The 27007-nt window shown below is 48.8% G+C and overlaps 1 protein-coding gene across 5 annotated transcripts; it reads left to right on the forward strand.

Moving 5' to 3' along the window:
- The first annotated feature begins 3245 nt into the window (after positions 1-3245).
- LOC125634701 (squalene synthase) lies at positions 3246-26995 on the forward strand. Of its 5 annotated transcripts, none has more exons than XM_048845772.2 (8): positions 3246-3479; positions 6800-6897; positions 10712-10895; positions 18325-18453; positions 19745-19936; positions 20945-21121; positions 21432-21584; positions 24294-26995. In XM_048845772.2, exons 1-8 carry the CDS (start codon positions 3378-3380, stop codon positions 24513-24515), a joined length of 1257 nt encoding a protein of 418 aa, XP_048701729.1. In that variant the 5' UTR covers positions 3246-3377; the 3' UTR covers positions 24516-26995. The 5 variants fall into 5 exon arrangements, with proteins under 5 accessions (XP_048701729.1, XP_074982442.1, XP_048701728.1 ...); XM_075126341.1 differs by lacking the exon at positions 3246-3479 and adding an exon at positions 6144-6164; XM_048845771.2 differs by lacking the exon at positions 3246-3479 and having other exon boundaries at positions 6483-6897.
- The last annotated feature ends 12 nt before the right edge of the window (positions 26996-27007 follow it).

Here is a 27007-nt window from a genome sequence, read left to right on the forward strand (position 1 = left end):
CTTCTGCCAGTGAAGCTGTATAAATAACGTCAGGGTGATTGTCTTGTTTGTTTGACTGTTTTACAAACCTCCGGCCAAACCAATTGGCTGGGAAGATTAAGTCAGGGGCGGGCAAACTTTTTGGCCTGAGGACCGTATTGGGTTTCGCAAATTGTATGGGGGGCCGGTTAGGGGAGGCTGTGCCTCCCCAAACAGCCAGGCGTGACCCGGCCCCTGCTTCTCAACCCGATGCCCTCCCCCCAGGACTCCTGTCCCATCCAACCCCTCCAGAACCTCCACCCCTGACTGCCCCCCGCCGCCCCATCCAACCCCTTCTCTCATTCCTGACTGCCCCCCCAGGACCCCTGCCCCATCCAAACCCCCCTTCTCCCTGTCCCCTGACTGCCCCTGGAACCTCTGCCCTGACTGCCTCCCCCCATCCTCTGACCGCCCCAACCCCTATTCACACCCCTGCCTCCTGACCACCACCCCTGAATTCCCCTGCCCTCTATCCAAGACCCCCCTACACTCCCTGCCCCCTTACCGCACTGCCTGGAGCACTGGTGGCTGGCGGTGTTAGAGCCGAGCCGCCCAGCTGGAGCCAGCCATGCACCGCACACCACAGAGCACCAGGTCAGGCCGGACCCTGCAGCTGCGCTGCCCCCAGGAGCTCGCAGCCCCGCCGCCCAGAGCATGGCGCTGGCAGCGCAGCGAGTTGAGGCTGTGGGGGAGGGGCCGGGGGCAAGCCTCCTGGGCCAGGAGCTCAGGGGCCAGGCAGGAGGGTGCCGCGGGCCGGATGTGGCCCACGGGCCGTAGTTTGCCCACCTCTGGAGTAAGTAATGGGAAGTGGAACTTTTCTCCCCTAAGCCAGGGATTCACATGCAGCCGGCTTGATGGTGCTTAAGTATTCTTATTGACCCTAACAGCTTGGCATCCGGTGTGAAATAAGGTGCTCTTGGTTCAGTTCCATGTGGACACGTGTTCACATCCCAAAACCACTGGCACTTTTATTGGCACTCTCAGCCGAGAGCCCACGGATAGAAGTGGTCCTTCCAGCACAGGGCAGAGAGGGGAAAGCTTTTACTACAACTGCCTGTGCCAACTTCTGACACAGGGCTGTGGAGCTCTCGCAATTCAATGAGAAACACTTTCCTTCCAACACCAGCCTGTGCTTTTGGGAGAAAGAAATCACGATCTTGATCAGCTTTAAGATGTTACAATCCCCTCATTTGCATCGCGGCTTAGATCTGACCTACGTATGTGCTCACCAGGTGCTGACGCTGCTGCGTCAATTATTTTTAAGAGGCTGTGTCCATTCCCGAAGACTTTGACTCGGTTTATAAGAAATAATCCCGATTTCCTAACAGGTAGGCAAGACACTCCCTAAACTTGCAAACTAAATCACCTGCTAGCCTGCCTCAGGCAAAAGTTTGAATGAACAGAAGAGGCTACATTCCACCCTGGTGTAACTTGACTTCAATGGGGTAACACCAGGGCTGATCTTGGCCCATGGTCTTTACACTTTGCAACTAGACATTAATAAACTTGGCCTGGGTCAGACCAATAGGGTGGAGAGAGTGTCAGAGTAGTCAAAGGCCTCCACTGGGAACAGGCCTCCAGCCATTCCATATTTGCTGACTGGGACTGCTATGGCAGCACACAGGGAAAAAGGCTCTCTTTCGCTTAAACCCTGATCCAAAGCCCAGTGAATCCAACGGGTTTTGGATCAGGCCTTAGCTAGACCCTAAACATGTACAGCTGTATGAACCAAAAGCAACAACCCAAATTGCACTGGGAAGTGACGGGGAAGCCAGTGCGGTCTGTGGAGCACTTAATGGGCCTCCTCCATCTGCCCTACCAAGTAGGCTCATTGAATTCTGCACCTGCTACAGCTTCTGAGTGTTCTTCAGAGATAGCTCCTTGTAGGACACGTCGCAGGAATGCAACCTGGAGGTCAAAATAACCTGAATAGCTGGGGCTTGATCTACATCTGAGAAGCATGGTCCCGGTGGTCACGCTGTCCCACAGATGGAGAAAAGCACAACAGGCCACTGAAGCCACCCGGGACTCCTGGAACAAAGAAGGCTCCAAAAGTGACACTCTCTTCTATTAATAATTCATATTTAGTACAGAGCAGAAACACTGGTAAGAGGAAATGATACATGAGCAATGCAAATCTTCATGACTTAAAGTATCAGAGGGGTAGCCGTGTTAGTGTGGATCCATAAAAGCTGCTTTTTCATGACTTAAAAGTGCAACTGAACCTGAACCAGCCTGACGTGACCAGCAGCCGGTCACTTGTCCCTTTAGGCTTTCGCAGTGAACGCCAAATCAAAAGGGTGTTTGAAATGCCAGGCTTAGAAAGAAGCAATGGAGAAATACCTCTGGGGCGAGGGTGTCAGATGATCTAATCATAGAATATCAGGGTTGGAAGGGACATCAGGAGGTCATCTAGTCTAACCTGCTGCTCAAAGCAGGACCAATCCCCAATTTTTGGCCTAGCTCCCTAAATGGCCCCCTTGAGGATTGAACTCACAACCCTGAGTTTAGCAGGCCAATGCTCAAACCACTGAGCTATCCCTCCCCCCCCCTTGCTATTGCAGGCAGTTGCATGGGCCCCCAACCATTGCCCTTGCGTGGCCACTAGCCATCCTCCGGGGACAGGGGGGTTGACCCCTGGGGCTGCTGCTCCGAGGAGGGGAAGAGGGCGGCGGGATCGGGACCCGCGCGGGGTCGACGCAGAGCAAGGAGGGGGCTCTCCAGGGCACGCACCCGGCGATGGGTGACACAGCGGCGGTGCCAGGCCCAGGGACCGTCACAGCTGGCAGCAGCTGGGCTGGTGGTGGGTAATCCAAGCAGCTGGTCCATCTGGGGGGGGAGGGGAGTGTCTGGCAGGGGACGGGGGTGGGCCTATGTCGGACTGGGCGGGGGCAGGACGCGCTGCCCCTGGGGTGGGTTTCGCTGGGGCTGTCGGACGACCCCGGTAAGGCCGCCACACCGCAGCCTCCCGGTCTCCGGAATGAGCCGCGGCCCCTTTAAGAAACCCGGCGCCTGCTCCTCGCCTGCTCCCCTCGCGAGGGATGGGTGGGCGGTACCCTCCCCTCTCAGCCAATCAGAACAATTCGACATCCGTCACACCAGCCCCGGAGCCGGCCTGTTGGCCAGCGTCCTTCTGGTGCGAGAAAGGGGCGACCAATGAGCGCCCCGTCCGGCCGCGGAGGCACGAGCGCCGCACGCGGATTGGCCGGCGTCAGCGGGCGGGGGCGGGGCCGCGTCTCTCCGCGCGGCGCAAGGGAAGATGCTGCGGCCGGGCAGCTGCGGAGGGGCCGGTTGCTGGGCAGAGCGGGCGGGCGCTTTCCGGTGCGCGAGGACGCCCAGCCCCGGTGAGCTCTACAGCCATGGAGCGGGTGGGGAAGTGGCTGGGCCGCCCCCGGGAGCTCTACAACCTGCTGCGCTTTAAGATGGGCGGCGGCGCGGCGGTGATGCCCCCGCTGGACCAGGTGAGCGGGGGTGCCAGCCCGGGGGGGGGCGCGTCTCGTCTCTCTGCTGGCCCGAGTCCCGCCCAGCCAGCGCCTCTCCCCAGCCTCTCTCCGTGTCGTACGGGCTCCGTGGGACGTGGCCCACTCACTTCCCAGCCCCCTGCCGGGCCACCTAATAACCCACCTGGGCCTCGATCCTATAATCGCCCCCCTGCAAGCGGAGCGCCCTGCCCCGCTGAAATCAAGGGGGGGGGGCCCTCTGTGGGTACAGGGTGCTGCCCACAGGGCTCATGGTTCGCCTGGGGCTGTAACCCCAACGTTTAAAACCCAATCCTGCGCCGTGATTATCTGACCTCTGGTTAACCACAAATCGGGATTAATTGAAAGATCAGTCGTGTCCCCTGGAAAGCAGCCTGTTCTGTGCATTTGTCTCCAGCACTGGTCTTCTGCAGCGCATTTTGGAAAAATCAGAATTGTGCCGCCTCTGGCACGCACAAACGCGCCCATGTGCAGAGCCTCATTGATGTCCCTAGCCACCTACTCTTTTTGCAGGGGGGGGGCGGCTTAGGATGTCAGTCAAATAGCGAGAATCAGGCACTGTTTCATAATTAACTCCCTTTCTGGCCAAAACCCTGTGGGTTTTTATAGTATGCCCCCTTCCTTATTCTGAAAGCTTGGTCCTGTTTCCTTTTTGATTTCCCTGGTTGCTTGATGATGTGTCTTGGCCAGTAAAAGTCTATAGAATATTATCAACTAAATGGAATGGATCTTGACACCCGACTGTTGGCCAAGACAAGGCTCTGAACTGAATTTCAGCCTGTGGCACAAAGTCTTCACTAAGGTCAGAGTGTAGGACTCAGGATCAATGAAAGAAAATGGGTGGATGGACATGAGGTTCATCAATTCCTCTTTCAGTTAGTACTTTCACATAGGCCATGAATAACTGTCAGAGGGTAACAGCCACTGAAGTCCAATCCTGCGCCTATAAAATTCAGTGGCAAAACTCCATTGACTTCAGTAGGAACAGGATTAGGTCCTTGGTCACTACTGACCAGAACTGAACCCTGGTCCTAAAGAATACAGAATTCAATGCTGTATTAATCTCATAGTTATTCTTGAAACTAGTTTTACTTAAGATCCTGATACGGCCTGTCGCCCTGTATGGATGCAGGCATCTGCCTAGGCAGAGTGACTTGCAGAACCAGTTAAGCTTAAGACATTGATTGTGGAAATGTCAAACTCACTGGTGTGGGTGTGATCAGTGTGGGTCAATGGGGCTGGCTGCAGGTAGATCTCTGTGCCTGTGGCCAGCTGTGCTGACTTAAGTGGGGTTCCACCTATGCTGATCAGCTAGCAGGATCTAGACCTTATTTGGTGTTCCCAAACTGGTGACTGGTAGCAGTTACTCTTCAGAAGGGTGGTAAGACCATAAGTGCTAATTTTAATTAAGCAATTATCTTCACATGTATACCACTTCCTATGAGAAATTAATTGGAGGTGAGTCCTTCACCTTGGGAAAAATATCTTTAAAAATGTTCCCGCTCTTTCCAAACAAGCCTCAAGTCTTCATCCAGTTAAATCAAGGGGAGATAATGCTGAGATGAGACAGTGAATGGCCTGTCTAAATTATGTGGGGACACAGAGAATTCAGTATATAAAGGCCTACATTTGCTCAGAAAGATTCTGTATTGTAAAATTCATTACTGGTTAAGTAAAATATATTAAACTGGCACCATTATCCTAAAACATCATGAATCGGTCTGAAAATATTTCACTATTAACTATTTGTATTGCCATAGCAGCTAGGATTCCCCAGTCATGAACCAGGGCCCCATTGTGCTAGGCAGTGTACAGACACAAGACAAAACACTGGTCCCTGCTTGCAATCTCAGTAATTTTACCCACTTTTGTTATAAATGATAAAGATTACAGTAACAGATTAAGGAGGAAAACGATTATTCTGTTTTTTGTTCCCTCCTCTTAGTTTTACTCTTTGCCTAGGACAACATTTATGTGTAGTCAGTTTCAGCATTTCCCCTTAGTGGGTGGCTTTCCACGTAAGATTAGGGTACTGGAAAATGTGGGGAAAGGAATGAAAATGTGATTGTGAAACTAAAAATGAGCAGACCCCAGGGAAGTCTAGTACTTGAAATTAACTTTAACTTAAACAAAAAAATCAGCTAGATTTCAAGGTGACTGCATTCCTTTGTTAGCTATTTATGCTTCTATTTCATGAAGCCTTTACTCGCAGTAGAGCACAGAGCAGGTGCTATTGCATTTAACAGCGGTGTTGAGGTGGCAGGAGACTATGAAGGGACATGGGAGGAGCTAGTCTATAGGATTAACAGAGGAGCCGCTGGAAACCGGTTTTTCTTTAAATGCTAAGGGTGGTGGGGGTGTCGGCGAGTACCTAGAGCAGCTGTAGCTCAGGAAAGCTTATGCTCTTAATAAATTGGTTAGTCTCTAAGGTGCCACACGTCCTCCTGTTCTTTTTAGGGTACAGACTAACACGGCTGCTACTCTGAAACCTGCCACAGAGCAGTTTGGTTGTTCGTGCCTGAGCCCTTGTCTCTTAGGGGGAGTTCTCCCCAGTGTCGGGGGGGCCGGGGCTCTCCAGGGCACGCAGGGTTAACGAGAAGGAGGGCGGCTCCCAGCCGAGGCGAGGAAGGGGCAGAGGGCGGCTCTCTCCCGGTGAATACGGAAGAGGTGCGCTAGGGCGGGCCGGAGGGGCTCTCCGAGGCCCGGAGCACGGGGGTGGCTGGGTCTCTGCAGGGCGCTCGGGGCGGGGGGGGGTCTCGGTCTCTCCGGGCCGCGCGGGGTTAACGGGGGGTGGGGGGAGGGGGAGGGTCTCGGTCTCTCCGGGCCGCGCGGGGTTAACGGGGGGTGGGGGGAGGGGGAGGGTCTCGGTCTCTCCGGGCCGCGCGGGGTTAACGGGGCGGTTCCCCCCCACACCCGGGCGGGGGCGGGGCGGCGCCGGGGGCGCGGCGCGGGGCGGGGCTCCCGGGCCGGCCGTGGGTGTGTCGGCCGCCGCCTGCGTGGCCTAGCGAGTCCCGCGCTCCTGGTTCTGCTTGGCCCCGTCGCGGCCGCGGGCTCCGGCTGGGCAGCGGCCCGGCCCCATGGCCGCCAGCACCAAGGCCGTGGCCCTCTTCAAGCGGACCCTGGCGCTGTCTCCCCCGCGCTGCCCCGGCGGCGGCGGCCAGCGCTGCTCGTCCTCGCCGCTGTCCCGGCCGGGGGGCCGGCGCCGCGGGGGCAGCCGGCTCCTGCACCAGGGCTCCCCGCCGGGGGCCTGCCCGGCCTCGCCCCGCTTCCAGCAGCCCGTGTCCCCTCTGCTCTGCCCGCAGGACGTGCTCAGCGACGGCCTCAAGACCTGCTACCGGTACCTGAACCAGACCAGCCGGAGCTTCGCCGCCGTCATCCAGGCCCTGGACGGGGAGCTGCGGTGAGTGCCCGCCGGGGGGGCTGTGGGCTCGCAGGGGCTAATTACCCCTGTCCCTGCAGCGGGAGCCCGCCACAGACTGGCCGGGCTAGGAGAGGGTCAGCGGGGCGACCTCGTGCCGGAGCCAGCCTTGCACAGGGGAGCAGATCCCTGGTGCAATGTGCTGGCCGGGCCCGAACTCGTGTCCATGCAGCCCTACTGCATGAGCCGCTAGCTCCCTGGCCGGCAGAGGGTTATCCACGGAGCAGGAGCCCAGCACGATCCCCTGGCTGCTGTGGCCCGGAGAGGGTTAAACATCAGCCCGTAGACCGCCCATGTGTTACTGGCTATGGGCAAGGTACGTGCTTGTTCTCACAGTCTGCTGGTAGCAGGGGGTTGTCTGAGATCTATACCTCAGCGCTTGTTACCCGTCGTGATTCAGGCTCTGGATTTTGATATGATCATTGGGGATGAGGCCTGGCTGTGGAGTCCGATTCTTATCGGAACTTCTTCAGAGTGCGAGGTGGGTTGGGGTCTGCCTCTCAGTCATGCATTCGTATTCAGCACCTTCCATGCAAATAGCTCACCAGAGCTGTTTGAAAACATACTAATTAAGTGTAAAAATCCCCTGCATTTCTCTAGTGCCTTTCACATAATCATCGTGGAGCACTTTACAAATATCAATAGAACATCCTATGTAAGAGATACTGCAGGTGTTGTTGGTGACACAAGATATGTTTATGTTAACAGGCCTTGTCTATGATCTTGAGTGCAGATTAGTTATTATTTGTATTACCATATCACCCAGGAACCCTAGTCATGGACCATGACCCCATGTTCTAGGTGCTGTACAAACATGGAAGAAAAAGATTGTCCCTGCCCCAAAGAGTTTACAGTCTAAGTGTAGGACAAGAAGCAACAGATGGATACAGACAGGGCTTATGTTTACACAGGCGTCCATGTATTTTAATATGTAGCATTTATTTAATTGGATCCCCTACAAAGTTCACTAGTAAAACGTATCCATTGTGTTCAGTAATTTTCATCCCAGGTTCTGCCTTGGTATGTCTGTGTTGTCCCTCATCCCTGTAATCACTAACTAAGCACACTACAGTGCCCCTGTGAGGCAAGGATGTATTGCTCCTGTTTTACAGAGGTGGCATAGATTCATGGGTTCTGTGACTTTCTGGGACCTCCGTGACTTCTGCAGTGGCCAGTGTGGCTGGCCCAGCAGCTTCCTGAGCAGCTCGGGCAGCCCCTGGGCCAGACCGCACTGACTGCTGCTGGGGCAGCCTTGAGCCACAGCGCTCCTCCCACCCCAGCAGCAGCACGAGTTTGGGTGTGGGAGGAGGCGAGGGCTCTGGGCGGTGCTTACTTTGGGGAGGGGGGCTCTCTGGAAGCAGTGACATGTCCCTTCCTAGGCAGAAGCGTGGCTAGGGGGCTCTGTGCGCTCCCTTCACCTATAGGCATCGCCCCCACAGCTCCCATTGGCCATGGTTCCCAGCCAATGGGAGCTGTGGAGTGGGGGCTTGGGGTGGGGGCAGCGCATGGAGCCCATCTGGTCACACCTCCACCTAGGGGCCTCAGGGACATGCTGGCTGCTTCTGGGAACCACACAGAGCCGGGTAGGGAGCCTGCCAGCTCCCCCAGCACCAGCGGTGTCTCAGGCCACGTGCTGCCCCCTTTCCCCCTCCCCTGTCAGAGCACTTGCGGCACCCCCTTCAGCACCCCGGGCTGCCTCAGAGCACCCAAGTTTTAGTCAGGGGTATATAGTAAAAGTTATGGACAGGTCATGGGCCATGAATTGTTGTTTACTGCCCGTGACCTGCCCGTGACTTTTACTAAAAATACCCATGACTAAAACGTAGCCTTAATTATAATTTATTTACAAAAAAAATAATAATTCTCCTTTAATAAAACAAACCCAAGGTTAAGTGTAGTAGTGAACAGCTAAATGATCCACTCACTTTCCCGTTACCATATAATCTTTCATTGCTCATTGTTGTCCTAGCTCATCTATGCTGTTTTGTATTTATTAGCATTTAAACATTGCCAAAGTGTTAGACGCACACTGCCTAATTTGCCTTTGCAATAACTCTTTTGAAGTAGTTATTATCCTAACTTTACAGATATGGATTTTTTATAATCCTAGGGCTGGAACCTGCATTCCTCGCTCCCAAAACTTCCTCTGAAGGCACAAAGATTTATGAGTTTTGAGCATAGCAGAGAGATGATTTCTTGAGCAAAACTACACAGCAAGCCAGAGCAGAGACAGGATTCAAATTCAGGAGCTGTATTGAATCATCCATTTTTCGCAGAACTCTCATAGATTCCAGTGCTTAAAAACACACTGGGAATATGGCCCCTTGAATGCATAGATCCTGGCTCCAGGATCAGTCTACTATTCCAGTCTTTTCAGACTTTTTCTGCTTGAGCCCCCCAGATCATCCATGATTTCTTGCTTTGATCCTAATACTTGGTTACTACACAGTGGGAGGAAAGAGAAGCTGCTGCAGCAGAGGGACAGCTGGAAGAGAAGGGAACAGAGAAAAGAGTTTATCCTTCCCCTCACAAAGTCTTATTTCCCCTGGGTCCTAGTGGCTGCTGGGTTTTAGTAACTTTTACCACTATTCTGGCAATCCCTCCCAAGACTTGTTGCAAATTTGGATCTCTCAGTACAGCAATGGATTGTGCTGCTCTTGGCACTTTGGATCAGTATTACATTAGTCTGTTACTGTATTATTAACATGAATAGTTTCATGACAGCTCTGCTTTTCATTTCCACCACCCCAGCAAAAAGAAAAAGGCCCTCTCCCCACCCCCAAAACAACAACAACTTGGTTTGAAAGAGGAACTACTCTGGTGTCTAAAGAAACGGTTGCACATTGCAAGTCACTTAGTTGTCTGCCTGATAGCTCTAAGATTCCACTTGTAAGCACATAAAACCCGCAGTGTAAAGATTCAAGGCACTTTCCTTTGTGATTCGTGCTGAGGCGAACGATAGATTTGCAGTGGAATGATCAGCCTCAGTCACATGAAAATACTCACATGATGTGTGGGTATCAAAGATACTTACATGGCCTCCCTTACTGTTGTATCTGAGCAGCTCACGACCTTCAGCGTAGTTATCCTTAAAACACCTGTGTGAGGTAGGACAGTGCTGTCATCCCCATTTAGTAGTCTCTCTGTGCTTCAGCTCCCTAAGTAACAGGCCCAAGGTCACACAGGAAGCCTGTGGCAGATCAGAGAATTGAACCCAGGTCTCCCATGGTCCAGGCTGGCACTCTAGATACTGGACTGTCGTTCATTTCTAGCATCTGAATGCCTAGCTCAGGCATATCGGGGGGCCAAGGAATTTCCAGCATCTGTAGCGGGTCCTTTCTTGATTCTCCGTCTAGGCACATGTAGTGTCTAAATATGTTTGAATTGTATCTTCAGTGGTTGCCACTAAATTGATTAAAAAGGTATCCACTTTTTAATGATGACCACTGGTACTAGGATAGCTACTACAAAGACAGATTATGGTATGAAATTACATTTTGCCTCATGGTTTTTTTAGTTGTAAATGTCCTTCTGGTAGATTTGGGCCTGAATCAGAGCCCTGGTTCTGACATGCCCAAATGCTGGGGGTATTTGAAATATTGACGTGAATTTTATGGCTTGAGCCCATCTCTGATTTGTATGCAGAACTAGAAATACTTTCCAGGGTGCAGAATTGGAAAGACCTTGTTTAATTTTCAAATGTCTCTCACAAAAGCCACATGATTATTTTTAACTACTCGCCTGTGTCATAAGGAGTCCTGCTTGATAGGAAATCCTTCCTTCCTTCCCTCCATAGTCATGCTGTGTGCATATTCTATCTGGTTCTCCGAGCTCTGGACACAGTAGAAGATGATATGACCATCAGCTTAGAAACCAAGGTCCCAATGTTGCATGACTTCCACTCCTATCTGTATCAGCCGGACTGGAGATACATGGAGAGCAAGGAGAAGGACAAGCAGGTGCTTGAGGACTTCACAACGGTGAGCCATTAGATTTCTTGTTTCAATCTATGAAGTATAATGTGCTGATAATATAGGTATCCACTTTAAACCTCTTTGCATCTTGATACATAGAATTGTTAGACTGGATCAGACCCAAAGTCCACCTGGTAACCTGACTTCAACAGTGGCCAGTACCAGATGCTGTATTTGGCACTGGTGCAACCACTCCTGATATACTGTGTCCAGTTCTGGTGCCTACAATTCAAGAAGGATGTTGCTAAATTGGAGAGGGTGCAGAGAAGAGCCATGATAATGATTAAAGGACTAGAAAACATACCTTATAGTAATAGACTCAAGAAGCTCAATCTATATCCATCTTAACAGAGAGAAAGCAAAAGAGTAATTTGATTACAGCCTATAAGTACCTGCTTGGGGAATAAAACTTTGTTAATGGGCTTGTCAACCTAACAGGCAGCGGTATAACAAGATCCAATGGCTGGAAGTCAACGCTAGACAAAGTCAGACTAGAAATAAGGTGTACATTTTTAATAGTGAGGTTAATTGGAACCAATTTAACCAAAGGTAGTGGTGGATTCTCCATCACTGGCAGTTCTTAAATCTAGGTTTGATGTTTTTCTAAAAGATCTGCTCTGGTTCAAACAGGAAGCTGTTCAGGGAAGTCCAATGGCCAGTGTTATGCAGGCCAGACTAGATGATGACAGTGGTCCCTTTTGGCATTATAATCTATGAATCTGTTTCAGAGGAATGTGCGGGAACGTTGCATTAAGCAGATGTGGGATAATCTGTGCCCAGGAGGCAACCCAACATGATCTTTAACAGCTAGAGATTGATTCAAGTCTCAAAGCAAAAGGTTTACTATCCCAGTCTCAAATTTTTTATCATTAGCAGTAACAGCGGATGTGGAACTCATAATAGAATTTCCATTACTGGTCTTACTGGCAGAGCTCAAAACATGGAAAACTGTCCCTATAAAGTAGGATATTTCATGAACAGTATTAGCATTGTGTATGATACGCTGTGATGCTCTCCTGATCAGTACTGATATAAATGGCTTTTGCCATCTATGCCAAAACACCTGGTTTGATGGTTCTTAACTCTGGTTGTACATTGGTGGTGGCTGTTGACGTGTCACTGGGTTTGCTGTTAGTCTGTATTGCTCAATAGATGAGAAAGGGATGTGGAAAACCAACTCATTTGTAATCTAAACTGTCCCAGAATTTCAGGCACTTCTCAGTTTTGACATTGAGGGCTGCATTTTAAAGAACAGAGGCCTAAGATCTTACGCATTCACTCACCTGCATTTGTGTATGTTTCACTGCAGTTCTGTGCCCTACTAGGTGTTCAGAGGGCTAATCACTTGCGTATGAGATTGCATGCACAATTGGGAACACTGAATGTTGATAAACTTTGCATGTATGCAAATGAGGCACCACTCTCGGAAAACTTGGCTCTAAATATTATATGTTCCCTCGGGTTTTGAAAAAGCAGGTCAGCTTCACAGAGCGGAATGGCAGACTTGCAAACTCTTGTTTTCCATGTCAGAAGTGTTCAGGTGTGTCCTGGGATTGATAGGTCCTACCCACTGGAGGAAAGGGGGATGATGGCAGGAGGTCAGAGAGCAAGATGCTCAGTTAATGGAGGGAGTAATGTGGGTGATGGCTTTGGAGAATCTGTTCCTTTCTTACAAGGGGCTTAAGCTAAATAGAATGACCTCGTTATCAAAGAGAAGGTTGGGAGGTGCTTGATCACAGTCAGTAAGTACCTGTAGAGAGAAGATACCTGATACTGTGGAGGGCAATCTAGCAAACAAAGGCATAACAAGAACCAATGACTAAAAGGGAAAGCTAGACAAATGTAGACCGGAAATAAGATGCACACTTCTAACAGTGGGGGGGAATTAACCTTTGGAACAAATTAACCCATGGACTCTGTTACTCTGTGGTGGTCTCTGTTACTTGAAGTCTCTACATCGAGATAGGATGTCTTGTGATCTTGTTCAACCAAGAGTTACTGGGCTTGATGTGGAATTCCTGAGTGAAATCCTTGGGCCTGTGCTACACGGGAGGTCAGATGAGATGATCATAGTGCTCCCCCCACAAGCCTCAGAATTGATGAGCGCCCCAATCCTTGCTGAGCCAGCAGTTGAACCTACTAATCATTTCAGTCTAAAATGTGTAAGCACAGAGGGGAAAATGTTAGCCCCAGAATGTTTCACTATGTTACTATTTATGGCTGACAGCAAGAATCATAGAATCATAGAATATAAGGGTTGGAAGGGACCCCAGAAGGTCATCTAGTCCAACCCCCTGCTCGAAGCAGGACCAATTCCCAGTTAAATCATCCCAGCCAGGGCTTTGTCAAGCCTGACCTTAAAAACCTCTAAGGAAGGAGATTCTACCACCTCCCTAGGTAACGCATTCCAGTGTTTCACCACCCTCTTAGTGAAAAAGTTTTTCCTAATATCCAATCTAAACCTCCCCCACTGCAGCTTGAGACCATTACTCCTCGTTCTGTCATCTGCTACCATTGAGAACAGTCTAGAGCCATCCTCTTTGGAACCCCCTTTCAGGTAGTTGAAAGCAGCTATCAAATCCCCCCTCATTCTTCTCTTCTGCAGGCTAAACAATCCCAGCTCCCTCAGCCTCTCCTCATAACTCATGTGTTCCAGACCCCTAATCATTTTTGTTGCCCTTCGCTGGACTCTCTCCAATTTATCCACATCCTTCTTGAAGTGTGGGGCCCAAAACTGGACACAGTACTCCAGATGAGGCCTCACCAATGTCGAATAGAGGGGAACGATCACGTCCCTCGATCTGCTCGCTATGCCCCTACTTATACATCCCAAAATGCCATTGGCCTTCTTGGCAACAAGGGCACACTGCTGACTCATATCCAGCTTCTCGTCCACTGTCACCCCTAGGTCCTTTTCCGCAGAACTGCTGCCGAGCCATTCGGTCCCTAGTCTGTAGCTGTGCATTGGGTTCTTCCGTCCTAAGTGCAGGACCCTGCACTTATCCTTATTGAACCTCATCAGATTTCTTTTGGCCCAATCCTCCAATTTGTCTAGGTCCTTCTGTATCCTATCCCTCCCCTCCAGCGTATCTACCACTCCTCCCAGTTTAGTATCATCCGCAAATTTGCTGAGAGTGCAATCCACACCATCCTCCAGATCATTTATGAAGATATTGAACAAAACCGGCCCCAGGACTGACCCTTGGGGCACTCCACTTGATACCGGCTGCCAACTAGACATGGAGCCATTGATAACTACCCGTTGAGCCCGACAATCTAGCCAGCTTTCTACCCACCTTGTAGTGCATTCATCCAGCCCATACTTCCTTAACTTGCTGACAAGAATACTGTGGGAGACCGTGTCAAAAGCTTTGCTAAAGTCAAGAAACAATACATCCACTGCTTTCCCTTCATCCACAGAACCAGTAATCTCATCATAGAAGGCGATTAGATTAGTCAGGCATGACCTTCCCTTGGTGAATCCATGCTGGCTGTTCCTGATCACTTTCCTCTCATGCAAGTGCTTCAGGATTGATTCTTTGAGGACCTGCTCCATGATTTTTCCAGGGACTGAAGTGAGGCTGACTGGCCTGTAGTTCCCAGGATCCTCCTTCTTCCCTTTTTTAAAGATTGGCACTACATTAGCCTTTTTCCAGTCATCCGGGACTTCCCCGGTTCGCCACGAGTTTTCAAAGATAATGGCCAATGGCTCTGCAATCACAGCCGCCAGTTCCTTCAGCACTCTCGGATGCAACTCGTCCGGCCCCATGGACTTGTGCATGTCCAGCTTTTCTAAATAGTCCCTAACCACCTCTATCTCAACAGAGGGCTGTCCATCTCTTCCCCATTTTGTGATGCCCAGCGTAGCAGTCTGGGAGCTGACCTTGTTAGTGAAAACAGAGGCAAAAAAAGCATTGAGTACATTAGCTTTTTCCACATCCTCTGTCACTAGTTTGCCTCCCTCATTCAGTAAGGGGCCCACACATTCCTTGGCTTTCTTCTTGTTGCCAACATACCTGAAGAAACCCTTCTTGTTACTCTTGACATCTCTGGCTAGCTGCAGCTCCAGGTGCGATTTGGCCCTGCTGATAACATTCCTACATGCCCGAGCAATATTTTTATACTCTTCCCTGGTCATATGTCCAACCTTCCACTTCTTGTAAGCTTCTTTTTTATGTTTAAGATCCGCTAAGATTTCACCATTAAGCCAAGCTGGTCGCCTGCCATATTTACTATTCTTTCGACTCATTGGGATGGTTTGTCCCTGTAACCTCAACAGGGATTTCTTGAAATACAGCCAGCTCTCCTGGACTCCTTTCCCCTTCAAGTTAGTCCCCCAGGGGATCCTGGCCATCCGTTCTCTGAGGGAGTCGAAGTCTGCTTTCCTGAAGTCCAGGGTCCGTATCGTGCTGCTTACCTTTCTTCCCTGTGTCAGGATCCTGAACTCAACCAACTCATGGTCACTGCCTCCCAGATTCCCATCCACTTTTGCTTCCCCCACTAATTCTACCCGGTTTGTGAGCAGCGGGTCAAGAAAAGCGCCCCCCCCTAGTTGGCTCCTCTAGCACTTGCGCCAGGAAATTGTCCCCTGTGCTTTCCAAAAACTTCCTGGATTGTCTATGCACCGCTGTATTGCTCTCCCAGCAGATATCAGGAAAATTAAAGTCACCCATGAGAATCAGGGCATGCGATCCAGTAGCTTCCGTGAGCTGCCGGAAGAAAGCCTCATCTACCTCATCCCCCTGGTCCGGTGGTCTATAGCAGACTCCCACCACTACATCACTCTTGTTGCACACACTTCTAAACTTAATCCAGAGACACTCAGGATTAAGCTCTACTGTATAACTAGTAAACACTTAGATCTTTTGCAGAAACAGTAGCTGAAATTTTTTTTGAGTGAGCATCATGCAGAATACATTAAAAGTAAAGGAACAGGGCAGCAGCTCTTACAAACTTTGTTTATATTCTCCATAGTTTAATATACCATTGTCAGCTTCTACCGCTTGCTTTTTCTTTTTAAGGACGAGTTTATAATTCTGATGATATGCCTGACCAGCGTCATAATAAAACCAAACCTAGGGAATGAAATGCAGAAAGCTGTGTTGTATTCAACACTAAGCCTCATAAAAACTGCAAAGTCAAGAAATGCAAAAACCAGACAAAGAGTAGATCATTTAGATGCCAAGTCACTTTGGTGCTTTTGAAATTTTCACCCAAGATCTCTTAATATGAAAGTAATCACAACTTTAAACTGATTTGCAAGAGCACACATTTACACTTCCATTGCGCTGTATGCTGCTGAGGCATTCAGATGCCAGGTGGTGAAAGGGCTGTATAAATAGAGCTGTAGCTCTAGGTTCCTGAGCTATTTACCAGTAATTTAACAAAAAGCTTTGTGCATAACTGAAATGTAATTTAATAAACTAACTTTTTTATATTTTATTGGTGTCTATTAACTCCACCCTCCCTCTTCTTATTTCTGTTGGTGTAAAATTCCTCTTCTCCCTGCTCTGTCACCCAAACACCAGCTGGGAATGTGCATGGGAACAAGATGCATGCTTCACACTGGAGTAGTTGCCCTCTAGATGCAGCATTATTTCAGTGCTCCAGCTGAGAGCCCTGCTGGGATTTGGCGAGCAACCAGTGCTGGGGACCAGGCTGGGATTCACTCGCTGAATGGGGCTGTTCTCTAGTAGATTTTAGGTTAGCGTTCCAAGGAGTGCACTTAACCTGTGGCATAATAATTCTCACAAGAACAGGAGCAGTACCGTTTCTGAAGAAATTTAGGTAACTGATAGGATTTGTAAATATTTTGAATTTTAATTGAAGGTTGGATTCTACTTCCATTAAAATCAGAGTGTGAGGGAGGTGATGTTTTTAGGTGGAGTGAGTTGTTGCTGATTTTATGGTAACTTGATATTAAGGCTCAGATTTTCATATGAGCCTTTGAGTAGTTCAGTGCCCAAATCCCATTGAATTTCAGTGTGATTTGAGCACCTAACTCCCCTCTGATAATCCCAGCCCAAAAGAATATTTGGGAAGTCCAGTGATAGCATGGATGCCTTCTGGCCATTCACAGCAAACAGCTGCTTGTCGGAGAATTGCTCCAGTGTTCAGAAATGTTACTACAGTACAAAAGAGTTTAATATGTACACTTGGGATACAAGCAACTTGTTAATTTAGAAGATCTGTCCTCGTAAGTGGTATTTACGGGGGCTACATTGTTCCATGAACTATCTTTGTTTGCTGCATTCATGTAACTGGCCTGCTCTTCTAACACATCCACTCCTGTTCAACCTATATTACAATACAACTTTGATATAGAAGGTCTCAGAAACTGCTGAATAACAGTCTCAGACAGTTACATGGCACTGTTCATCAGTATATCTCACAACACTTTACAAAGGAGATCGGAATCATCATCCCCATTTTACAGGCTGGGAAACTGAGGCATGGAAGGAAGTGACTTGCTGAGGTCACCCAACAGGCCAGTGGCAGAGTTGGGAATAGAGTCCAGGTTTCCTCTGTCCCAGCCCAGTGTTCTTTCTGTCCACAGTTGAGTTCCTCTGAGCTCCTTTAATCTCTCAATTTATTTATCTTAAAGAGAATGCTACGAGGCTGCCTATAATTACCCACACAGGGAGGAGAGGTCTGATGCTGGAGTACTCTTTAATGTAGCAAAGGAAGAAATAAATGAAATGGCTGGAAGTGGATGTCACCAAAGTTCAAACTGGAAATAAGATGCACATTATTAACGGTGAGGATAGATTGCCCAGTGATAGTGATTCTCCGTCATTTGGAGCCTTTAAATCAAGACTGGGCTCTAAAACAGGTGTCCTAGTTCAACCAGTAATGGTTGCGCTGGCAGCAGGAAACGCTGGTTGGAATTGTCTGGCCTGTGTTGTACAGGACACTGGCTTAGAGGATCATAATGGTCCCTTCTGGCCTTTAAACTGTGAAATATTGCACATGCTGAAGTCTGGGAGAGCTGGGCCTTGGGGAGCCCATAGAGAACAGAGCTGCAATAAAACCCTGGAAATCATTCTAGCAGCTGTTCACTTGGTGGAACTCTTTCATAAAGTTACACTTGGTGTACAGAGTTTGTTTTGTAATTCCTTCATGCCCCAGCTCACAAGTGATGCTGTCCAAGGCCGTATCGCCTTCAAGAAATTACATACTGCATTTGAGCTGTGGCCAGAGATCATAGGAATTTTTGTTTCTGCACATGCTGAATTTGTGTTTACTGCTGAGTGGCTTGAATCTGCTCCCATTCAAGCCAGTGGGGATTTTGCCAGCCCCTTCAGTGGGAGCAGGATTAGACCCCAGTAGCCTATAACCTTTCCCCCTCTTCTCTTCTTCCCCTCCTCCCCTCCCCAGTCTGTTGACAAATGCCACTTTCAGCACAATGTATATTTCTTTGTGGTTTCTGCTGTAGATCTCCTTGGAGTTCAGAAACCTGGCAGAGGTGTATCGAGATGTGATTGCAGATATTTGTCACAAGATGGGAGCCGGAATGGCAGAGTTCTTGGAAAAGAAGGTTGACACCCAGCATGAGTGGGATAAGGTAAGCGAGCATTGAGAGCGCATCCTCTCCAGTACGTAAAAGGTTGTTACAAGGAGAAGGGAGAAAAATTGTTGTTCTTAACCTCTGAGGTTAGGACAAGAAGCAATGGGCTTAAATTGCAGCAAGGGAGATTTAGATTGGACATTAGGAAATACTTCCTAACTGTCAGGGTGGTTAAGCACTGGCATAAGTTGCCAAGGGACGTTGTGGAATCTCCCATCATTGGAGATTTTTAAGAGCAGGTTAGACAAACACCTGTCAGGAATCGTCAAGATAATACTTAGTCCTGCCATGAGGGCAGGGGACTGGACTAGATGACCTCTCAAGGTCCCTTTCAGTCCTATGATTCTATGCTCAGGGCAATGCGCACAACCCCTGCTGGAGGTCTGGCATTCTTCATTTGCTGCTTCATCATGATGATGATGATTGATTACAATTTCTTATTGTAATGCTCATCCTGGCCATACATAGGTACCCAAGATGAGTAAAGGACAAAGTGTTAACTCTGAGTCTTGCTGTTTAGTGGGCAGCCTGCTTCCATGTGAATGTAAAGATTTATGTGAGCGACGAGATCCCTGCGTACATTTCCCAAGGCATTGATTAGCTATTTTTGTCACTGACCTTGTGGATGACAGTGGCTGTGTGCATTATTGATAGGTAAAGCATAGTACAGCTGTAGTGCAGAAATTTAAGGTGGGCCATCTTACTCCCTGCCCACTTAACTCCTTGACTAAGAAGAACACAAAGTACTCTGTCCCCTGCTTTAGCTGCCAGGCTATTCATTGAAATGCAAGTACGCACAATAAAGCCTTGATGCCGGTTTTGGGTGGTTTTCTTAGAACGTGCACTGTATAAAATGGGCCACATGAGCATCTGCTCTCATTTGGGTCTTTCATCTGGGTGATGGAAGTCTGGTGCCAGTAACAGCTGTGAATGACACACTTGCCATTTTTCCTGGGTGAAGCAATGGTCCGGTGGTAGAATCCACACTGTAGAAGCATATTTTTGGTATGCGGATGTTGGCTGTTGAGCACTGGCATGAAGACACATGGCAGAGAGCCCTCGCTCAGTGTCGCTCTGTATTCAAAGCCCAAACCCAAATATCACTGACACATCCATCAAAATGGGTTTGATATGCAGCAAGTTGAACTGCATGGGAACTATCTTGCGAAAGTCTCCCTAAAGACACAAACAGGCACGTTAAATAACCTACAGGAGTAATTTTGATGTAGCCACATGGACTAGGGGAGAGACGTTTCACAACTCATTTTGTTCTTTCCAAACCTTGCAGTATTGTCACTATGTTGCTGGGCTGGTGGGGATTGGCCTTTCCCGTCTGTTCTCTGCATCAGAGCTAGAAGACCCTGTCGTAGGACAGGACACAGAGCTTGCAAATTCCATGGGCCTCTTTCTTCAGAAAACCAACATCATTCGTGATTATCTGGAGGACCAGCTGGAGGGAAGAGAATTCTGGCCCAGAGAGGTAAAGGGAAACCAGCACTTTTCAGATGACAACTTCAGCTAGATACGGTTTATTAGGAAGTGTTAGAGTGGTGATGCAGACTCCTATTCCTTTCTGATGAGCTCTGGAGCAACTGTTTCTGCTTTGATACTGAGTTAGTCAGGACTACTTGTTAGGAGACTCATTTCGCAGAATTTATCTTTTTTTTTTTTTTGGTTCTTTTTCAGATGTCGGTTTCTGGTGTGTGTGTGTCCGTCCCCAATGAAGTTGCACAAATCTGTCTGTAGGGAGTTAGGCAAAACTCTTCTGTCAGAGAGATCTTACAGTGGTATAGCTGAAAGGTCAATTGTCAGCATGCCTGTCCCTTGGATAAAATCTGTTCAGCAGAGTGTCTGTGACAGCAGAGGTTTCTCCAGACAATCTTGGATGCAGTTGCTCTGCTCCATGCACCTGCCCTGTTCGCAGGATGGGACAGGGTTCCTGTAATCTAAGAAGAGTTGGCCCAACTCAGATTGAGAGACCATCTTTATAACCTGGGGACTCTTCTGCACCAGCCCCAGTCCAGCAAAGCATTTACACACACATGTAACTGTAAGCACGTGAGTAGTCCCACTGAGGTCAGTGCAGTTACTCATGCTTTAAAGTGTGTGTAAGTGCTGTTCTGAATCAGAGGCAGGGACGCTTAACTTCAGAGCTACCAGCTGGGTCCAGTTCTTCTCAGGAGAATGGGATCCATGTCTGTCCAAAACTTCACCATTGAGTAAGACTTCCTTCTAGCAGTTGGTCTCTCTCTTTCCCAGTGTGCCTTATCAAAAGGGTTGCTGTAATGGGACTGAATGGAATAGTAGGTCAGAGTGAACTGTGTGTTAAGGGTCTTGCTTCTGACTGTAACAGTCTGATTACAAGAATTAGGTGCAGTAAAATAAGATCTTTGTATTTGACAGTTCGATATGGGCCCCCTTATGAACATGAATGTCTGAAAAGTGTTAACTGCTGAGTGGTGTTCCTATGTACTGTCGGCATTCCTAGGTTTGGAGCAGGTATGCCAAGAAGCTGTCGGATCTCACCAAGCCAGAGCACATTGACATGGCCGTCCAGTGTATGAATGAACTGATCACAAATGCATTGCACCATGTCCCTGATGTTCTCACCTACTTATCTAGACTGAAAAACCAAAGTGTCTTCAACTTCTGTGCTATTCCACAGGTAGGTTAATGTTTCCAGATGTTTGAACCAGATATTTTCATTGCCTTTCCCCCCTCCCACATTAACCCCTTTGGGGCTGGATGTCTTCTCCGGTCCAGACACAGTATTTAATACTACCCCTATTTTTTTTTGTGTCCGATATTAAATACATTCAACATGGAGATCGCCAAACATTTTGAGTTGTTGCCTCATCTTGAGAGATTGGGTCTTTCCCCAGAGGAATGACTACTTTCAGATATACATGCTATTCTCACTAACGTCAGTGGGGCCTGTGAGTACAGAATAAATGCTGCTTGTCATTTCTCCCCAGGTGATGGCCATCGCCACTCTGGCGGCCTGTTACAATAACAAACAGGTGTTTAGGGGGGTGGTGAAGATTCGGAAAGGACAAGCTGTCACTTTAATGATGGATGCCACAAACATACAAGCTGTCAAGGCTATAATGTACCAGTATGTGGAAGAGGTAGGTTTGGTGTCTTGCTTTGAAAGACTCATATTCAGATGTAGCTGTTCCCTCTTAAACAGCAGAACACTGAGGATTAAAGGCTAAGCTGGGGTTTCCACTCTATCCCCCGATTCAGCAGTTTAGCAACTGCCATTTTGCTTTAGCTAAAATTGTTGAAGATGTTCTAGGAACAAGGACATCAGCATGAAAAAGCTTGAAGTAGTAAAGTCTGGAACGTGGCTTTTTTCTTCTTCTCTGATGCTGTAAATCCTTATAGTCCAAAGTGTATTCTCCAGAAGTATAGCACTTCCCCCAATTTATTATAAAAGCCACTCTTCTGTTTTCAGGGGATATAATTATAGCTGTTGCAGAAGTGAAAGCCACAGCTGAGATGACAGACTAACTGCCAGTATAAACCTCTGCCCTCACTTATAATTTTCAGATTTTATATGGAATCAATGAGTAGGCAGAAGATGGTGAAAGGAAAGGTAAGGGAGGGGTTACAAAAATAGGCTAGCTCCCCAATTTTGCCAAGCCATTGATGTGGCTGTGCAGCGCATGAATGAACCGATCACAATCGCTGTATGCCATGTCCCTGGTGTCCTCACATACTTATCTAGACTGAAAAACCACAGTGTCTGTTGTACAAGCCAAGCAGCCTTTTCCGGTGCCTGGAGTTACCTTTTGTTGTGCAGCTCAATAGAGAATAGGTTGGAATAAAGCTTTCTGTGGCTTTCCCCTGCTGGATGGAAATGGGGGTGTAGGAAGGGCTGGTACAAGCCTGACAAAATCAGCTGGGTTTTTTAATAGCCCCTTCTCTGCTGGGGAATCTCTTTAAACAATCCCTTTGTTAGTATTTACATTTGGGGACTTTGGGGTAGAATCCTGCCTCAGTTACAGTCCAGGGCAAAACTCCCTTCCAGGGCCCAGATTTCACCCTTTGTCGTCCTCCATACGAAGGCTGAAACTGAGAATTCTGTTTAAACGTGATTGTTGGAAGAAACTGCTTAGGGTGGTGTCACATCCACCCCAGGCAGGGTCAGCTACGGTCGTGTCTATGGCTGCTGCTGACAGCTTTCGATCATGTTTTCCCTGCATTGTGTGGATAGGACTCTTGTTGAAGAACAGTATTGTCAGTCCATGCCAGGGAGTACCTTGGTGTTCTGTCAGTCAGTTACCTGTCTAATAGACCTTGCTAGCAAGGTGCAAATACTGTTCCAAATCCTTGAGTCAGACAGCTCTTAGTGGCTGTACACATTCCTCGTAGCCTAACCTGACCTAACCATGGGAATAACATCTCTTATGACAACATGTTTAAGTCCTGTCGTCTTTGGGATTTGGAGCAGCTAGCAAGGGTTTCAAAGCAAAAACCATTTTAATGTTTGTTTACTTAGATTCTATATAGGGCCTTACCAAATTCATGGTCCATTTTGGTCAGTTTCACAGCCAGAGGGTTTTAAAATTGGTCAATTTCATGATTTCAGATGTTTACATTTGAAATTTCAGTGTTGTAACTGCAGGGGTCCTGACCCAAAAAGGGATTGTGGGGGGTCCCAAAGCTGTTTTGGATGGGGGGGAAGGGGAGACAGAAGAGGGAGGTTGCAGGATTGCCACCCTCACTTCTGTGCTGCTTTCAGAGCTGGGCTCTGAAGTCAGCAGTCGCTGGGCTTCCTGCAGCTGGAGGAGGCTTGTGGAGGTGGGTCCGATCTCCCCAATGCTCCTGGGAGTGCCCCAGCCAGGGGCTCCTAGCCACTAATCATGGCCAGTGGTGGATTAACGCACAGGCCTACGGGCCTGTGCCCAGGGCCATTTGAAAAAAGGATGCCCCGAACCCTGTCAGGAGCCATGTGGGGGGAGGGGGGGTAGCTGAAGCCCCGAGCATCAGCAGGAATCGAGGGGACTGAAGCTCCATGCCTTGATGCCTGGGCAGGAGCTGCGAGGGTATGGAAGCCCTGAGCCCAGGTGCCTCAAGCCCCAGGTGGAGCTGTGATGACAGAACCCCGGAGCCTGGGCACACGCTGCGGGGGACAGAAGCCCTGAGCTCAGATGCCTGGAGCCCAAGCAAGAGTTGCAGGGGGTGGGAAGCACTGACCCTGAGCATCCTGGTCCCCGGCAGGAGCGGCAGGGGGTGGAAGTGTACCACCCTCACTTCTGTGCTGCCTGTGGAAGTGGGTCTGATCTCCCCCTGATAATGGCCATGCAAGGGAAGGACAAGTTCTGTCCCTCCCCAGCCTGGCTGGACTAGCAGATTTTGGGGAATCTGATTTTCATGGGGAGAGGTTTATTTCACAGTCCATGACATGTTTTTCATGTGAAATTGGTAGGGCCCTATTTATGTAATAGACTCCTGTACAAGGCTGTAAGTGCCCTAACAATCACCATTACAACAAAATCACATCAGGATTAATAAACATTAAACTAAGTTCTGGCTAATGTGGCTTGAACTGACAGACTGACCCCTGGGGGTGTATCCTCTAAACTCAGTTCAGTTAGCACAGTGCTCAGGTAAAATATTCCCTCTTAGCTCCCAGTTTCCCTGACTGGAGAGAAGTTAGTGCGGTTCTGATCCCCCGTTGGTTTAAAAGATGGGTGAATTGCTGGTAATGTGTTGTTCTGTTTTGGAATATGCCTAGCACCTTCTCCACAGAAGCCATATATTGTCATAGGAATTGTGGGTGTGGTTTTCAGGGTTACTCCCTAACCTTGTGTGGGTTTCTCTCTCTCCAGATCTATCAGAAGGTCCCAAGCACAGACCCTTCTTCTAACAAGACCCAGCAGATCATCGTCTCAATCCGGACAATGAGTTTGCCCAATGGCGTCGAGGTATCCCGTAACCATTACTCCCCCATATACCTCTCGTGCGCCATGCTTCTGGCAGCGCTGAGCTGGCAGTATCTGAGTGCGATGTCGAAGGCATCAGAGGAGTATGTACAAGCCAGCGAGAACTGAGGGTTGGTGAGGAGAGCGAAGGTCAGTGGATGGATAAGGTTGGGAACAGGTTCTTGCCTCTTCCCTGTTGGATCTGCTGCCCTGCGGGATGCCAGACTGGTGTGGACCCTTAAAGCTGTGAATGGAATGGCAAATCGGAAGGTGTTGGTTGGCCTGCAGTATTGTGTGTTGCAGCCACTAGCTAGCAGCTGGATTTGGCTGTTTTCACTGTTTGGATGAACAGGTTACAAGTAAGACTGGTTGAGTCTCACTTTTCCTCTTTGTGGGAGACTGTTTTACCTGAATTCTGGCCAGGATATTTTTTAATTGCCTCTGTCACTTGTGATTTTGACACCTCCCTCCAGTAAAAAGTTGCATGATGTGAGCCTTTGCGTTCTCCCTCGTCTGCCCTGGGTGTGTTCTTACCTCAGTACCTTCATTGCTCAGCAACTGAATGTTTCCAGCAAGTCAGCTATCTTGGAAGCCACCATTCCCTCAGATGGATGAAATCTTCAACTCACTGGGGCAACGTCTGACTGTTTTCTGACCGTTTCTCTAAATAGCTGAGGATCTTACAGGACAGAGATGAGTGCATAAGTTCTGGGCCTCCCCATCCTTGTACTAAAGAATTGTGAAGAGATACTAGCCTTAAATATTAGAGCTATTGCGATAACTTGGATGTAGCTTTCTGGTGAGATTGTTTTGTACAGTTTAAAGAGCTCAGAGGCTGAAAGCAGCTCTGTCTTCCGAAAGCTGAGTAGATGGCAGTACATGCAAAGCTTATTTCTCTGCAAAAGTTAAGGAGCGGGATGTGTGGGGGCAGGCTGAAGGGCTCAGAGGTGGGTAATGACTGCTAAGTCTGGTAGGATACAGCTGTACTGCTTGTGAGTAACACGCCATCCAGTGGGTGTCTTGGGATATAAAAGGTAGCTCCTGTTCCATCCCTTGAGGATGGTTTTCATCAAACCATGCAGTGAGGATCCCCTTCCTGGGCTAAGGAGGTGCACTGTAGTAAGGGAATAGTAAGGGAACAGCTGTAGCAGTGAGCGTGGGAGACGGAAAAGCTGCCAGCTGAGCTGTAGGGGAGCCAAGGAGGCAGGTCTTGAGTCAGCAAACCTTCCTGACCTGGCGAGAAGAAGGGGAATGTTGGAGTCTTTCTCCCCTGGTCTCTCTCCTGTCTTTGTGCCCCACCCAGGCTGACAGTATGGCCTAGAGAAGCACAGGTACCTCTTTGGACTGGTCACTAATTGGCTCTGGAAGGAGGGTGGTTGCATAGCTGCTGCTCATGCATTCAAACTCCCTTTGGAAACAGGACTCTCTAATCACATACCATTATTTTCTGTGGCTGGAGCAGTGTTCCTTTCACCCATGGCCTCTTGGGGGTGCAGGGGTACAGCCTGCTCTGCCTTCCCTGCGGGACTGTCAGCAATAAAGATACGCACAATGCTGGTTTGACACCTTCTGGCTGTGCCCTTCGGGACGCTGGCTGTTCAGATGAAGTAGTCCACAGTGTGAGTATTGTTATCTGCTAGTTGTCCATTGCTTCCAGCTCCTGTAAAACTCAATGTCTGTGCTGGAGACAAGAATGGAAATGCTTCAGCTTAAGACTTTTATGGGCTGCTTTCAGCTGCATGGGTGGAGTTCCAGGGACAGCAGCTCTGAACATAGCCTTGTCCTGCTGATTTCAGCAGGTGGCAGTCTTCATAGATCTGTCTTGAAGAACCTTCATGAAGGAAACAAGACACTTCTCTCTGGACTCAAGAACACTCTCCCACCAGCTCTGAAACCTGCTGTCATCGTAGGAAGAGCCTTTAAAAGTCGAAGTAGTAGGGCTGGCACCAGGAAGTCTGCTTAAAAGCCGTTGGGTTACCTGTGTTCACTTTCTGTTCAGAGGGGATGGGTGTCTGCAATACTCCTAACCCTCTTTCCCCCCTTGGTCTTTAAGCTAGCACAGCTCATGTTTTAAAGCAGTGTCTTTGAATAGAGGTGAGTATGTTTGAGGACAGGTGCTTGCTGCTGCTCTAACTCACCCCCCTGTTACATTGTGTACTACTGTGCTGTCCTTGCTGTGAGCAACTCCCCAGCTTTTCATGAACATCTAGTGGAGCATGGCCCTGGAGGAGAGGGCTGAGGAGCTATTATCAGTGCTGTTACAGGAAGCAACTCTCTCCCTGTTAAACCTTCTGTTCCCCAAAGCAAGCTCCCTCTGGCTGCTTTTAAACAGCAGCAGCATCTGGTGTTGTAGATGTGCACCCATGGTGGGAAAGGTGACTTAGTCTAGTCACTTGATGTTTAGGAGTTGGGAATCTCTGCTGGGAAATGTCTTGTGGTTGGGTGTAAGACCACTACAGCACTATTACAAGGCAAGCTCTACTCCCTGGTTATCTGTGTACATACTTAGCCTAATTAAATGTTGATGCAAATATTGTTTTGCTCTTTATGTAGAGAGGTCTGGGCTTCAGGTCTCAGCTTCCCTTGACAATAAATTTCTTTGCCTAGAAGTCCTTGGGTAC

The sequence above is a fragment of the Caretta caretta genome, chromosome 3 (genome assembly GCF_965140235.1).
Source record: "Caretta caretta isolate rCarCar2 chromosome 3, rCarCar1.hap1, whole genome shotgun sequence".
NCBI lineage: Eukaryota > Metazoa > Chordata > Testudines > Cheloniidae > Caretta > Caretta caretta.

Excerpts from the sequence above, each read along its gene's own strand:
- LOC125634701 (XM_048845771.2), top strand. The coding sequence starts at position 6,575 with ATGGCCGCCAGCACCAAGGCCGTGGCCCTCTTCAAGCGGACCCTGGCG. Across the intron at positions 18,454-19,744 it reads CCCAGCATGAGTGGGATAAG|TATTGTCACTATGTTGCTGG; the intron begins GTAAGCGAGCAT and ends CAAACCTTGCAG. Across the intron at positions 21,122-21,431 it reads ACTTCTGTGCTATTCCACAG|GTGATGGCCATCGCCACTCT; the intron begins GTAGGTTAATGT and ends ATTTCTCCCCAG.